General features: G+C 35.8%; 1 protein-coding gene across 1 annotated transcript in view; it reads left to right on the plus strand.

The window, feature by feature from the left end:
- Window positions 1-12,956, plus strand: part of plxna3 (plexin A3) — a 151,426-nt gene that overhangs the window by 43,134 nt on the left and 95,336 nt on the right. Inside the window, exon 6 of the mRNA XM_023272695.3 lies at window positions 4,903-5,085. Coding sequence (XP_023128463.2) covers window positions 4,903-5,085 — 183 coding nt within the window. The remainder of the gene's footprint in view (window positions 1-4,902; window positions 5,086-12,956) is intronic.

Genomic DNA, 12,956 nt, shown 5'->3' on the forward strand with positions numbered 1-12,956 from the left:
GGTATTTTGCATCTATTAGTGTTTATTTTGTGCCTCTTTTAGTCACTTTTAGTCTCTTTTTGGTCATTTTTTGAATCTTGTTCACAGTTTTGTGGCTCTTAGAATTAGTTTTGAATATTTTTTGTTTGTGGAAATTTTGTGTCTCTTTTCAACTGTTTTCCATCTATCGGTGTTTTTGTTGGTCTAAGAGGTGATTTTTAACGGTTTGTGTTCATTTTGTGTCTTTTTCTGGTCATTTTGTGTGTCTTTGTTGCAGTTTTATGGTGCCTTGAATTTGTTTTGGTATTTTTGTCCCTTTTTGTAGGTATTTTGCATCTATTAGTGTTTGTTTTGTGCCTCTTTTAGTCGGTTTTATTTTCTTTTTGGCCATTTTAAGCGTCTTTGTCACTGTTTTGTGACTCTTGGTGTTTGTTTTGAGTAATTTTAAGTCTCTGTGCTGTTATTTTGCATCCATTTTGGTTCATTTTTGCGTTTCTTTTTGTTTGGTTTGCGTCTCTTTGCAGTCATTTTTTAGATTTGCAGACCTTCTGTGTGTCTGTGTGATTTTTTAATCTTTGCTTGCATTTAATCAGAATCAGTTTGTGTTTCTTTGGGGTTATTTTGTCTTTTTGTGATCACTTTAGGTCATTTTTGTGGTAATTTTGTGATTTTTTTTTTTTGCCTTGTTATGATCATTTCTTTGTTTGTGGTCATTGTATGTCTCTTTATTAAATACATTTGCGACCAAAACCAAATCTTGGTTTCTACCTTTGGAACAGCAGAACGTCTGACATCTTTAAGCTGAATGGAGGCTCTGATTGGCTCTCAGTGAGCGCTAATGAATTAAAGAGAAGATGATGGATTTCTAATCACTCTACTACTATTTCCATTTTTAAATTTTAATACTCGTCTCCTGTGCTCTGTATAAACGCTGCCTGCAGTTCACCTGAAAACTCTCTGAATTTTAGTCACATGGATGTTGGTCACAGCTGAGTCAGTCCTGGCTTCACAGCTACTCTGACAAACTCTGAATTTTTAGTTTTTTACTGAATGTAGTTAAAACAAACTGTTTTTTTGTGTGAATTTTGAAACGACACATGTAGAATAAAGTGATTTTTGATTCCAGACAGAATCACGTGATTAGTTCAAGGACCGTTGGAACATTCCTTCACAGTTTCTGCCTGATAAATGGTGTCTGTTTGGATATTTATTTTTTAAAGATAAACCTGCTGATGAGTTTAGTGTTTCAGAGAGTTAACCCTTGTGTCGTCCTGCGGGTCAAAATTGACCCGTTTTAAAGCTTGAAAATGTGGGAAAAAATATTTTTACAGTGAAACTTCTGATGTCCACATTTTCAACCTTTTTGGGAAATCTTTGACCATTTTTTGGTGGAAAAAAGAAATGTTAAAAATGTTTCTTAAGGGTTGATTTTTTGTGAATGTTCTTAAAGAAAATAGAAGTTTTACTGATATATATGGAATCACTTTAGACATTTTTGGGATTTTTTTGAAGATTTTAATTTTTTGAAAATATTTACAAGAATTTTCTTGCCAAATTTGGGGGATTTAAAAAAAAAAAAAAACTTTTAAGGGAAACTTTTAAGGAATTTTCTTCTTGACGGTTTTGCACATTTTCAGAAATTTTGAGAATTTTTTTGCAGAATTTTTGGATTTTTTTCAGACAAGGAAACAATATTTTTTGTGCCCATAAATGAGGAAACAGGAGGGTTAAATATGTTTTTGATGAGCCAAAAAACTTGACATAAGTCTAGTCTGACACAGAACGATTGACTTTTTACATCAAAAACAAACTTAAGCAAAATAAAAATCAACATTTCAAGACAAGAACTATGACAGGAATGTGAACTAGATGCCAGAATGAACGCTGGTGAAGTCAGATGTAACAAAACTGCAGATAAAGTTCAGCTTTTTTGACTCCCGGTTTGTGTTTCAGAGTTTCCACCCCGTTCAGTCGCTGTGATGCATCAAGGCCTTGGCCGCTAATAACAGGGTGTTAGCTAACCTCTGGGAGTGTGTTTCACCCTGTAATCACAGCTCCTCCCTGTTCCACAAACTCCCAAACCCAGACGACAAGAACTTCACTCAGTTCCACCGTCAGAATCGTCCCCGTGTAGCTTCAGAACTAAAGGTGTTTCAGTCGGAAACAGTCGATGGATTCTTAGCAACACTGGTGTTAATTCATCTGAAAAAAGCATCACTGGAGCTCAGCTTTGAGTTGTAGCAGATTACTGATGATGTTACAAACACGTCTGAAGGCAGAATGAGCTGTTAAAGATGAAAACAAACCTCCCTAAACATGACGTTCAGTCAGCCGTCAGAAGCAACACAAGAATCTGAACCAGAAACTTCCATCAGCAAAACTCGTCTCTGCTGGGATGTTTCCTTCATTTGCTTGTGGTTTGCAGTGATTTGGGCTCTCTGGGCTTCCATAGAGCTAAAAACAGCAAACGTCTGATCCTACACTGGAAAAAATGCTCCTCTCAAAACAAGAAAAAAAAACTTATTTCTAGGAACTTTTACCTTGAAATAAGTGAAAAAATCTGCCAATAGAACAAGTGAAAAATGTCTTGGTAAGATTTCTAGAAATAAGATATGATATTTAGAATATTGAGATCTTAAATTTAGCTGGGAAAATTTATTTTAAGCTCTAGTTTACCAGGATTGTCAAACTTAGGTGTCTTAAAATAAGCCAGACATGCTAAAACAAATAGTAGTTTTTCACTCAAAAATAGATTTATGCTTTCATGTAACCTCCTAATTTGAGATGTATTAAACTTATTTTGAGTTTTCTTGTAAAATTCAACTCAAAACAAGATAATTTCAAGATTATTTGACTTAACAAGATATTTAAGATGCATTGTCTTAAAACAAGTCCCTCCATCTGATGAAATGTCTCTTGTTAAGTGAATTTATCTTAAATCAAGTGGGATGAGACATTTTGACTAAAAATAAGACAAATAGACTTGGTAAGATTTTGAGTTTTTGCAGTGTGTGGAAACATGAGTTTTTTTAATCATCACTTTATTATTCTGCTGTGGAGAAGTAAGGAAACCTTCAGCATCAGAGTCTGTAGTCACTCAGGTTCAGCAGAAAGAACTTCTGTAGGTGTTTTCTGTAATAATCCACCGTCTCTGACTTCAGTTTGCTGAAGCCTTTGACCTCCTTTTTCTGTCGGCTGCAGATGTTTGAGGTTTTTCCTGCATCCTCTCAGTGAGTCTCAGACGTTTGATGAGGACGAAGCTCTGGGTTTCTTCCGGGTTTCTGCTGTTCTGAGGACGATTATCTCATTAAAACTGACGCCGTTCGTTTATCCCGTTCCTCTTTGATATGATGTTGAATCAGACCGTAGCGTTTCCACCGCTACGCTAACACATGCGAGCAGCTCGTCTGTGATTGGTCGGTCCACATTATCCCAGTGTTGTCTGACAAACTGTGGTTCTGCTCTGATGTTCTGGTTGGACAGTGGAGGTTTTTCCTGGTGGCTGAGGTCATTCCTTCTACCTGCAGATCCTCTGTTCACTCTTTGGCTGTTCTGTTTTCAGCTCTGCTCTGATTTTGGTCTGAATTTTCCGACCAGAACCCAAAACCAGACCCAGTTACTTTGTTCAAATATGTCGTAGAAATCAGCGCTTTTTCCACATGGCTGAATCAGACTTCAGTGCTTTAAGTTGCTTCAACATTCATTTGTTGAATTTAATCATTTGTGTCTTTTAATCATTTATTTTATGGTATCATATTGCATAATATTAGATTTTATCATGTCATCACAGTGTTTCATATGACAACATAATACATCACAACATATATCATATTACATCATATTACAGTCAATCCTACTGCATCTTATCTTTTCATATCATATTGTACATCGTATTTCGTATCTCACATCATATATCATATCGTTTACTGAATATTGTATGTCGTGTCTCGTATCATATGTCATATTGTATATCATATATTTTATATCGTATCATATCGTATCTCATATATTGTATTGTATATCATATTTTATCTCATATTTCGTATATCATATCTTGTATATCATATCTCGTATCTTGTGTATCATATCTCGTATATCATATATTGTATCTCGTATTTCATATATCATAAATTGCATCTCATGAACCATATCTCGTATGTCGTATCTTGTAGAATGTGTATCATATCTCGTACACTATATATTGCATCTTGTGTATCGTAGCTCGTATTTCATGTATCATATCATCTAGCATATCATATCTCATATATCATATATTGTATCTTGTGCATCATATCTCGTGTTTCATATATTATGTATCGTATCTTGTGTGTCATATCTCGTTTCTCATATATCATATCTCATGTATCATATCTTGTCGTATATGTCTATGGTATATCATACATTGTGTATCGTGTTTTGTATCATATATCTTACATTGTATCATACTGTATCTTATGTCGTGTACCGTATATCATACTGTATATCATATAATATATTGTATCTCATATTGTATATGGCACTGTATTGTGCATCCTATTGTATAGTATAACGTATAGTGTAATATATCATGAATCGCATCGTTTAGTATATTGTATCATATCGCATCACAATATATTGTGTCATACAATATTCTATCATATTATACTTCATCATATAATACTTTTTATAGAAATATTTTAGTGTAGTTTCATGTATTTTCACATTATTTTATCACATGTACTTTATAATATGAAATGACCACGTTTGTCTTATAAACAGTAAAATAAAACCCTCTTAGTGGTTATCATCAGTCTGATGTTAGCTTCAGTACCATCATCAGTAACCGATATTGATCCATCAGTTACTGATCCTGATCAGTACCTCAGCTGTCATCTGTCGGTTCTGGTTGGTTTTAATCTAACATCTCGTCTTTGCTGTTCGCAGCCGAAGCAGATCGGAGACGATTTCTGCGGTTTGGTTCTGAACCAGCCACTGGGAGGCCTCCGGGTCATCGAGGGGAACCCGCTTTACGAGGACCGGACCGAGGGCATGGGGGCCGTGGCCGCCTACACCTACGGAGAACATACGGTGGTGTTTGTGGGGACCCGGAGTGGACAGCTGAAGAAGGTAGGAGGAGCAGGAGTTAGATCTGGAGATGAATGAATGTTTAAAACTGCTGCTGGGTTTTAAAAAAACACCACTGCTTCAGTTTCTGTTCAAGGAGGAAATGACCTCATTTAAGTTTAAAACCACTGAAGGCTCTAAAAGTTCTGAGGCTGGAGAAGTTTGTGTTTGAGCTGGTGGAACGTTGAAGCTTCATCTGGTTTGATTTCATCGTTGTGTTCGTGTCTCAATTTAGTCCAATTTCAACCAGGATTTAACAGGAAGCTTCAGTTTTCAGGTCGTTTTGGTTTCAGGTTGAAGCTGCTGCAGAACTTCAGGATTTTCATTTTAATGCTGCTGCAAAATCAGAATTTTTCCAGTAAATATCGAAATAAATAGATTTAAAATGAAAAAATGTAATTTTGGACAAAATAGCACAATTAAATGAAAACAAAATGTGTTTGACATTATAAAAAAGTCATTAAAAGAATGTTAATACATTAAAAAACAATAAAAACAGAATAAAATGACTCCTCTGGGAAGCAAAAATATCTTCTTCATATTTTTAAAATATAATTAATATAGTAATTTTAATGTTATATATTAAAATTATTTTGTTTAATATTTCATGAAACTTATTGAATTATGTTATTATTATTATTATATATCTATATATATATATATGAATCTATATATGTGTATACATATATACATATATACATGTATGTATATATATGTAATGTATCATAAATATATTATATTTATATATAAAACAATATCATGAAAACAATATAATAAAATGTAATATATATATGTAAATTGTTAGTTAAAACATATGAAATCCTTTAATATTGTCATTTATGTCATTTAGTATTTTATATTATACCAGCTGATACAGGATCATATTATGTATTTTATATTTTATGTTATTTGAAAGTATAATTTTCTAGTTGTATTAGTTTTCTCGTATTTTATTCGATTATTTTTTATTTCTCAGTGACAGTTTATGTTTGATAAAATATATTATGAGGATGAATTGGTCAGAATTTAGAGACAGTTTTCTTCATAGCTCAGGAAATCGTTATTGTGTTCTTGTGTCGTATCTTTTCATATTTAATGGTGCTGTGTCTCGTTTTCTTCTATAATTTCTTCTGTGTTTGGAGAGTTTGGGGTTTATTTCATCTTTGCATTTATATTTAATCGTTTAATATTTGTTTATTCTTGTAAATATGTTTGTTTTTGGCTTTAAGAGGCGATCAGTTATAGAAGAGAAAGACAGGAAGACGAGTTTTTGGAAACTTTAGTTCAGTTTAGTTCCCTGAAAATGTTCCTCTTTGTCAAAACAGTCAGAAGCTGTGAAAGCTGTGAGTTTTATGAATCATATTTGGTATTAAAGCTTCTGTTTATATTAGAACTGATTATGATCCAGATGGTTTTAATCAGTTTGTCGGGTTTCTGTGAATGTTGTTCACATATTAACACGGCGAGGTCTCCATCCCATAATATTAAGAGTAATAATAAGAGCAGAGACAGCAGGTATCTGATAAATATTTCATTTCTTCTGTTATTACTGGATATCAGGCGCTGCTTTCAGAACAAGATCAGGTTCAGAAAAACAACGTTAAAGCAGAAAATCTGTTTGTCCTGAAGGAAAACTGCAGAGAAACATTAAGAAAACATTAGAGGAACGTTAAACTAATGTCGGTCAGAAACAAACAGTGGAGACGTTTAAATGTGATTAGCTGCTGTTCTCTGAATCCTCTCACATGTTCTCAGATGTTTACCATCTGGCTGCTCTAATCTGATTCCTCAACGAACTCTGAGATACGTGAACCTCTGGAGGAACAACATGACTTCTATTGATAAAAAATAACTGTCTGACCTCCACTTCTTCTGGATTTCTCCTCAGTAAACCTCCAGAAATCCACTGAGAACTGAGATAAAAACACCTGCAGCAGAATCTATACTTCAATTGCAAACATTTATGAGCAGAAATGTGTTTTTATTTAAGCTTTAAGTTGTGATATTTGAGAGTATAAATACTAAAAAAATAAACAACAGGTCAGATTAATAATGAATATGGTCCAGGTTTGTGTCCAGTCTGTTGCTTCCAGCTGTTCAGGATTATTTCCTCTGAGTTTATTAAACATCTGCAGCTTCAGAGGGAACTTTGGGGATGTTTTGTGTCTTTTTTGGTCATTTTCACTCCATTTTTGTGTGCTTTTTGTGTCTTTTTGAGCATTTTTGTGGTCGTTTTGTGTCTTTTTGTTCATTTTCTGTTTCTTTGTGGTCATTTTGTGTCTTTTTTGGCTATTTTCAGTCTGTTTGTGGTGTTTCTTTGTGGTCATTTTGTGTGTGTTTGTGGTAATTTTGTGTCTATTTGTGGTCATTTTGTGTGTCTTTGTGGTCATTTTGTGTGTCTTTGTGGTCATTTTGTGTGTCTTTGTGGTCATTTTGCACCTTTCCGTGGTTATTTTGTGCCTCTTTTTGTTCATTCTCACTTTCTTTGTAATATTTTCTGGTATTTTGTGTCTGTTTTTGTCTTGGTGCTGGTGTTTTATTTCTCATAGTTTACCCGCCGTAGTGATAAAGTGGTTATTTTGACGTGATATTTATATTCCTGTTGCCTCGTAAATCAAACTGGGTGATCGATGGAACCAAGTTTAGCCCAGAGCTCGTGTTATTTCGGGGTTCCTTATTGATCCGTACAGTGTTCAGGAATGGATCTTCCCATTTTAAAGTCAAAATAGACAAAAAAACATCACATATTTGCAGATCTGATGATTTTTTTCCTCAATTTAAACCGAATATTTCAGCTCAGAATAGATGTTTGCGGCGTCAGCTTCGGCTCTCAGCCGGTTTAAACGGCTGGAGTGTGTTCCAGTGTGTGTTATAGTGTGTAATAGTGTGGTACAGTGTGGTATAGTGTGTGTTGTTGGCCTCAGAGCTGCCGTTTCAAGTCGTCCTCATGTGATCCGGCAGCTTCCAGCTTCCAGTCTGATGTGATTATGTCGTTAGCGGAGGCCGACTGGGCCCGAGTCCCAGCAGCTCAGTGGAAAAACACCGAGGCAGCACAATACCACCTTAACCAGCCACAACAAATACCACCTTAATCTGGAGCTCGCAGCTGCACAACTCTGCAGGACTCAGTTTAATGCTAACACCTAAAGTCTGAGTCACACAGTTATTTGTAGCATATTTGGTTGTAATTTTTACGGTATTTTCATAGTCATTTTAAGTGTGTTTGTGCCCATTTTGTTGCTTTTTTGGTCATTTGTCAGACAGTTTTTTGGAGCATTTTAGGGCTTTTGTGGTTATTTTGTGTCATTTCGTGGCCATTTTCAGCCTGTTTGTGGTATTTTAGGAGTTTTTGTGGTCATTTTGTGTCATTTTTTGTCATTTTGTGCATTTATGTGGTCATTTTGTGTAATTTTTCATCATTTATAGAATATTTAAGAACATTTAAAGGAATATATATATATTTTGGAAGTTGCCTCATCTCTTTTTGCAGTTCTTTCATGTCTCTATGGTTGTTTTGTCTGTTTTCTTTTAGTTATTGTTGTGTTTCTACTGTTGTTTTGTTCCTTTTGGAAGTTGCTTTGTCTCTTTGCAGTTGTTTTGTGGTGTTTCATTTGTTTTGTACATTTTTTTGTTTTGCATCTTTACAGAAATTTATGCTAACACCTGTGTGGACGCTAACCCAAAGTCTGAGTCACACTGAGTTATTTGTAGCATATTTTGTTATAATTTATGTAAATATTTAAGGACATTTAAAGGAATTCTGACCGCTAATTATCATTTAACATCAGGACAACAAGCACAAATATAATATAAATACACAGCTGGAGTGGTTAGCTTAGCTTAGCTTAGAATGAAAGGAAAAGGTTTTTTTTTAGGAGAGCTACATGCTGTAATTATTTCTTTATCAACAGCTTTGGTGTGAAAATAGTGTTTTAATCCTGTTTTGTCACAGATTTGTGCAGTTTTGTGTTTTTCAATTCACTTCAATTCTGTTTCAATTCACAGTTGTTTTGTACATTTTTGCAGTTTTTTTTGTGTTTTATGGTTGTTGTGTTCCATTTGGAAGTTGCTTTGTCTCTTTTTGCAGTTCTTTAGTGTCTCTACTGTTGTTTCAAGTCTTTATGTAGTTGTTTTGTGTCTCTGCAGTTATTTTTTGTGTCTTTTGCAGTTATTTTATGTGTTTTATGGTTGTTGTGTTTCTTTTGGAAGTTGTTTTGTCTCCCTTTGCAGTTATTTTGTGTCTCACATTGTTTTGTGTCTCAGTTATTTTTTGGTGTCTTTTTGCAGTTATGTTGTGTGTTTTCTGGCTGCTTTGGTTTTTTGGAAGTTACTTCATTTCTTTTTACAGTTATCTTGTGTCTCTGCTGTTGTACAGAAGTGTAGAAGCCACAGATTGTGGTTTGAGGTTCCGCTACTTGCTGAGATTATTTCTTCCTGAGCAGCTGGAGTTTAAAAAATACATATTTGTTCTGTTTGGTCGCTCACATTCAGAACTCTACATTAAAACTGGAACCATCTGAAGTGAATCTCTGCCTCTGATTAGCATTATTAGCTTCTTTTCGATCCGTCCTAATCGTCACTGCAGGGAGTTTAACCACCAGCTTCTATTTTCAGGTTGAACTCGTCGATCTGTTCAAACCTTCACCTTCTGGTTTCACATTCATACTCCCTAAACTAGAATCTGTCCTAAATAATGGAACTCTGTTGGTTAGCATTGTTAGCTCGGTTCAGCTAAGTCTTTTATGAAGAGTTTATTGAGAGTCCTGCTGAGTCTTTGATCAGCTGCAGAACATGAAAGCTTTCTGGGAGCTTTTTTCAGCCGACGCTCAGGAGGATTTCTGTGGATTTCATCAGGAGCTCAGAGAAGAAACTCCTGGGTGAACCTCCTGGTTCTCCTGCTCCTTCCTGCAGCGGTGGACGGCTGTGGTCGGACTGGTCCCAGTTAAGCTGGAGCTGGGTGGAGCAGCTTCGGTTCCAGAGAAGCCTTCAGAGAGTTTGTTTCATCTGCATTTAGCTCGCTGAGGTTTCCTCCGTGTGTGGTCGCTGAAACCCAGCCGAGGTTCAGGTTTCAGGTTGAAGTCGGACCTCCACAGTCCGTTTTACTCGTTTCTTATTTTAAAATTACTGCTGAAAACTTCTAGAAACATAAATGACTGACTGGATATAGCACAGTCAACATACATGGTCATTTTCAGTCCGTGTTGTGAGCATTTTAGATCTTTTTATAAAAATCTTTTTATTTTGTGCATTTTTGTGGCCATTTTCAGTCTGTTTGTGGTCATTTTGTGTGTCTCTGTGGTCATTTTGCAATTTTTTGTAGTTATTTTGTGTCTCTTGTCATTTTGTGTCTTTGATAGTTATGATAGTTATCTGTCTCACTGAGTCATTTTGTGTTTTCTTGTGGTCATTTGTGTTATTTTTGTTGATTTTCAGTCTTTTTTGTACTTATTTTGTGTCATTTTTAAACCTTTTCGTGGTCATTTTGTGTTTTTTTTGTCATTTGCAGTCTGTTTTCATTTAGCATCCTTTTGAGCCTTTTTATTAATAACTAACCAGCAGCTGCACCTTTAACTTAAAATTTCACGTATTTGTAGCTTATTAGCTGCTAATAATCCAGAGAGATGCATTTGTACACAACAAACTGAAGAATCTCTGGTCATTTTCAATCTGTTTGTGCTCATAATTTGAGTCTTTGTGTTAATTTAGTGTGGTATTGTGAGTCTACGCAGTACGTGTCGTACTGCCAGCTGTAGTGGTACTGAGTGATTTCCCATCTATCAGTGCTGCTCTGGTATCAGCTGATCTAACGGCCGATTGGCTCCGTGAGAGTGATGTCATCAGCCTGCTGAGAGTGAGTGGCGACAGGAAGTTCCCGGAGGATGGGTGTGTGTGTGTGTGTGTGTGTGTGTGTGTGTGTGTGTGTGTGTGTGTGTGTGTGTGTGTGTGTGTGTGTGTGTGTGTGTGTGTGTGTGTGTGTGTGTGCGTGCGTGTATTCACGTACGTGTACCTTTATGGGGACCGTCGTCAGTTTACACCTGGAGAGGACACCTTGGGAAGTGGGGATGTTTAGTCCAGTCGTGCTGTTTGAGGGCTCTGACCCGGTATAAAGGTCCAGTGTGTGTGTGTGTGTGTGTGTGTGTGTGTGTGTGTGTGTGTGTGTGTGTGTGTGTGTTAGCTGCTCTTTGTTCTGCTTCCAAAACAAACAGGCCTGAGGGGAGAGGAGACACGCCGCGCTGACCACACACACCCAACAGACACACATACGCACACACACACACACACACACACACACACACACACACACACACACACAAACTCAGCTGTCCAACTGGAGCCGGACTCAGAGTTTTTAGGGACTTGTGAGGTCCTGGTTCGGTGTTTAGTCGTCAGTATTTATTTCTAGAAATGAGGTTTGATGAAGTGAGAATCTTTTTAGACATTTTTTACGTGTTGACAACGCTGTGGACGTTTCAGACTCATGTCTGGTGTTAGACCAGAATCCAGATAAACTAAAACAGACTCTGATTGTGGCTCACATCAAACCAGACTTGAAATTTTAGTTATTTAACTCTAAGTTGGATTCATTTGCCGTGAGACTCATAAGAGACTTTTCAAACCTAAGAAAGCTTTGATATATAGTTTTTATTCAGTAGAAATGAGACAGTTCTCTGACTGACAAGCTTTTTTCTTTGTGTAGCATGTTTATTTTTATCTGATACATCTCATTTCCAGACCATTTTGTGGGCATTTTAGGTCATTTTGTGCATTTTTGTGGCTGTTTTCAATTTGTCTGTGGTAATTTTAGGTGTTTTTGTCTATGGTTATTGTGCAAGTTTTTGACACTATATTGTGTGTTACTCATCATTTTGTGTCTATGTAAAAGTATCTGTCACTGAGTCATTTTGTGTCATTTGTTGTGATTTTGTAGGTTTTTGTGGTCATTTTGTGTCTCTGTTGTCATTTTGAATGTTTCTGCAGTTATTTTGTGCCTCTTGTTGGTATTTTCTGTTTCTTTGTGATACTTCGTGCCATTTTGTCATTATTTTGTGTCATTTTGTGGTAGTTTTGTGTCTTTTTTAGCCTTTTTTTGCTCATTTTGTTTCTCTTTTGTTTGGTTTTGTGGGCATTTTAGGTTTTTTGTGGTCATTTTGTGCATTTTTGTGACTGTTTTCAGTCTTTTTGTGGTAATTTTAGGTGTTTTTGTGGTCATTTTGCAATTTTTGCAGTCATTTTGCGTGTCTCTTGTCATTTTGTGTCTTTATATTATAATTATCTCTGTCACTGAGCCATTTTGTGTTTTTCTGTCGTCATTTTGTGTCATTTCTTGTCATTTTGTGTCTTTTTGTGGTTATTTTATGTGTCTTTGTGCTCCTTTTGTTTCTTTTTTGGTTATTTTCAGACCATTTTGTGGGCATTTTAGGTCTTTTTGTGGTAATTTTGTGTGTCTCTGTGGTCATTTTGTAATTTTTTGTAGTTATTTTGTGTGTCTCTCATCATTTTGTGTCTTTACATGATAATTATGTGTCTCACTGAGTCAAAGTCAAAGCTGAATAATAAATGTTTTTGTTGCTGGTGAGCAAACACTCGTTGACTCAAAGCTGTTGTGAGCGTATGGGGGGCAACATCAAAGACACACCAACTTACATCACTTACTGAACAATTAATGAAGAGTTAACGAGCTGTTAACGAACAGTTGGTCCTGAAGGGGCCACGGTGGAGCGACACAGATTACAGATTGTGTTTTGAACCTTGTTGGATGAGTTTTGTCGACCTTTAGAATATTAATCAGCAGCATTTTCGGCTGAAGTATTTTCATGTCATATGTGTTTTAGTCTGCAGAAAAAGTGGATTAATTAATGGACTCTGAGCCTAAG

This window comes from Amphiprion ocellaris, chromosome 8 (genome assembly GCF_022539595.1).
Source record: "Amphiprion ocellaris isolate individual 3 ecotype Okinawa chromosome 8, ASM2253959v1, whole genome shotgun sequence".
Classification (NCBI taxonomy): domain Eukaryota; kingdom Metazoa; phylum Chordata; class Actinopteri; family Pomacentridae; genus Amphiprion; species Amphiprion ocellaris.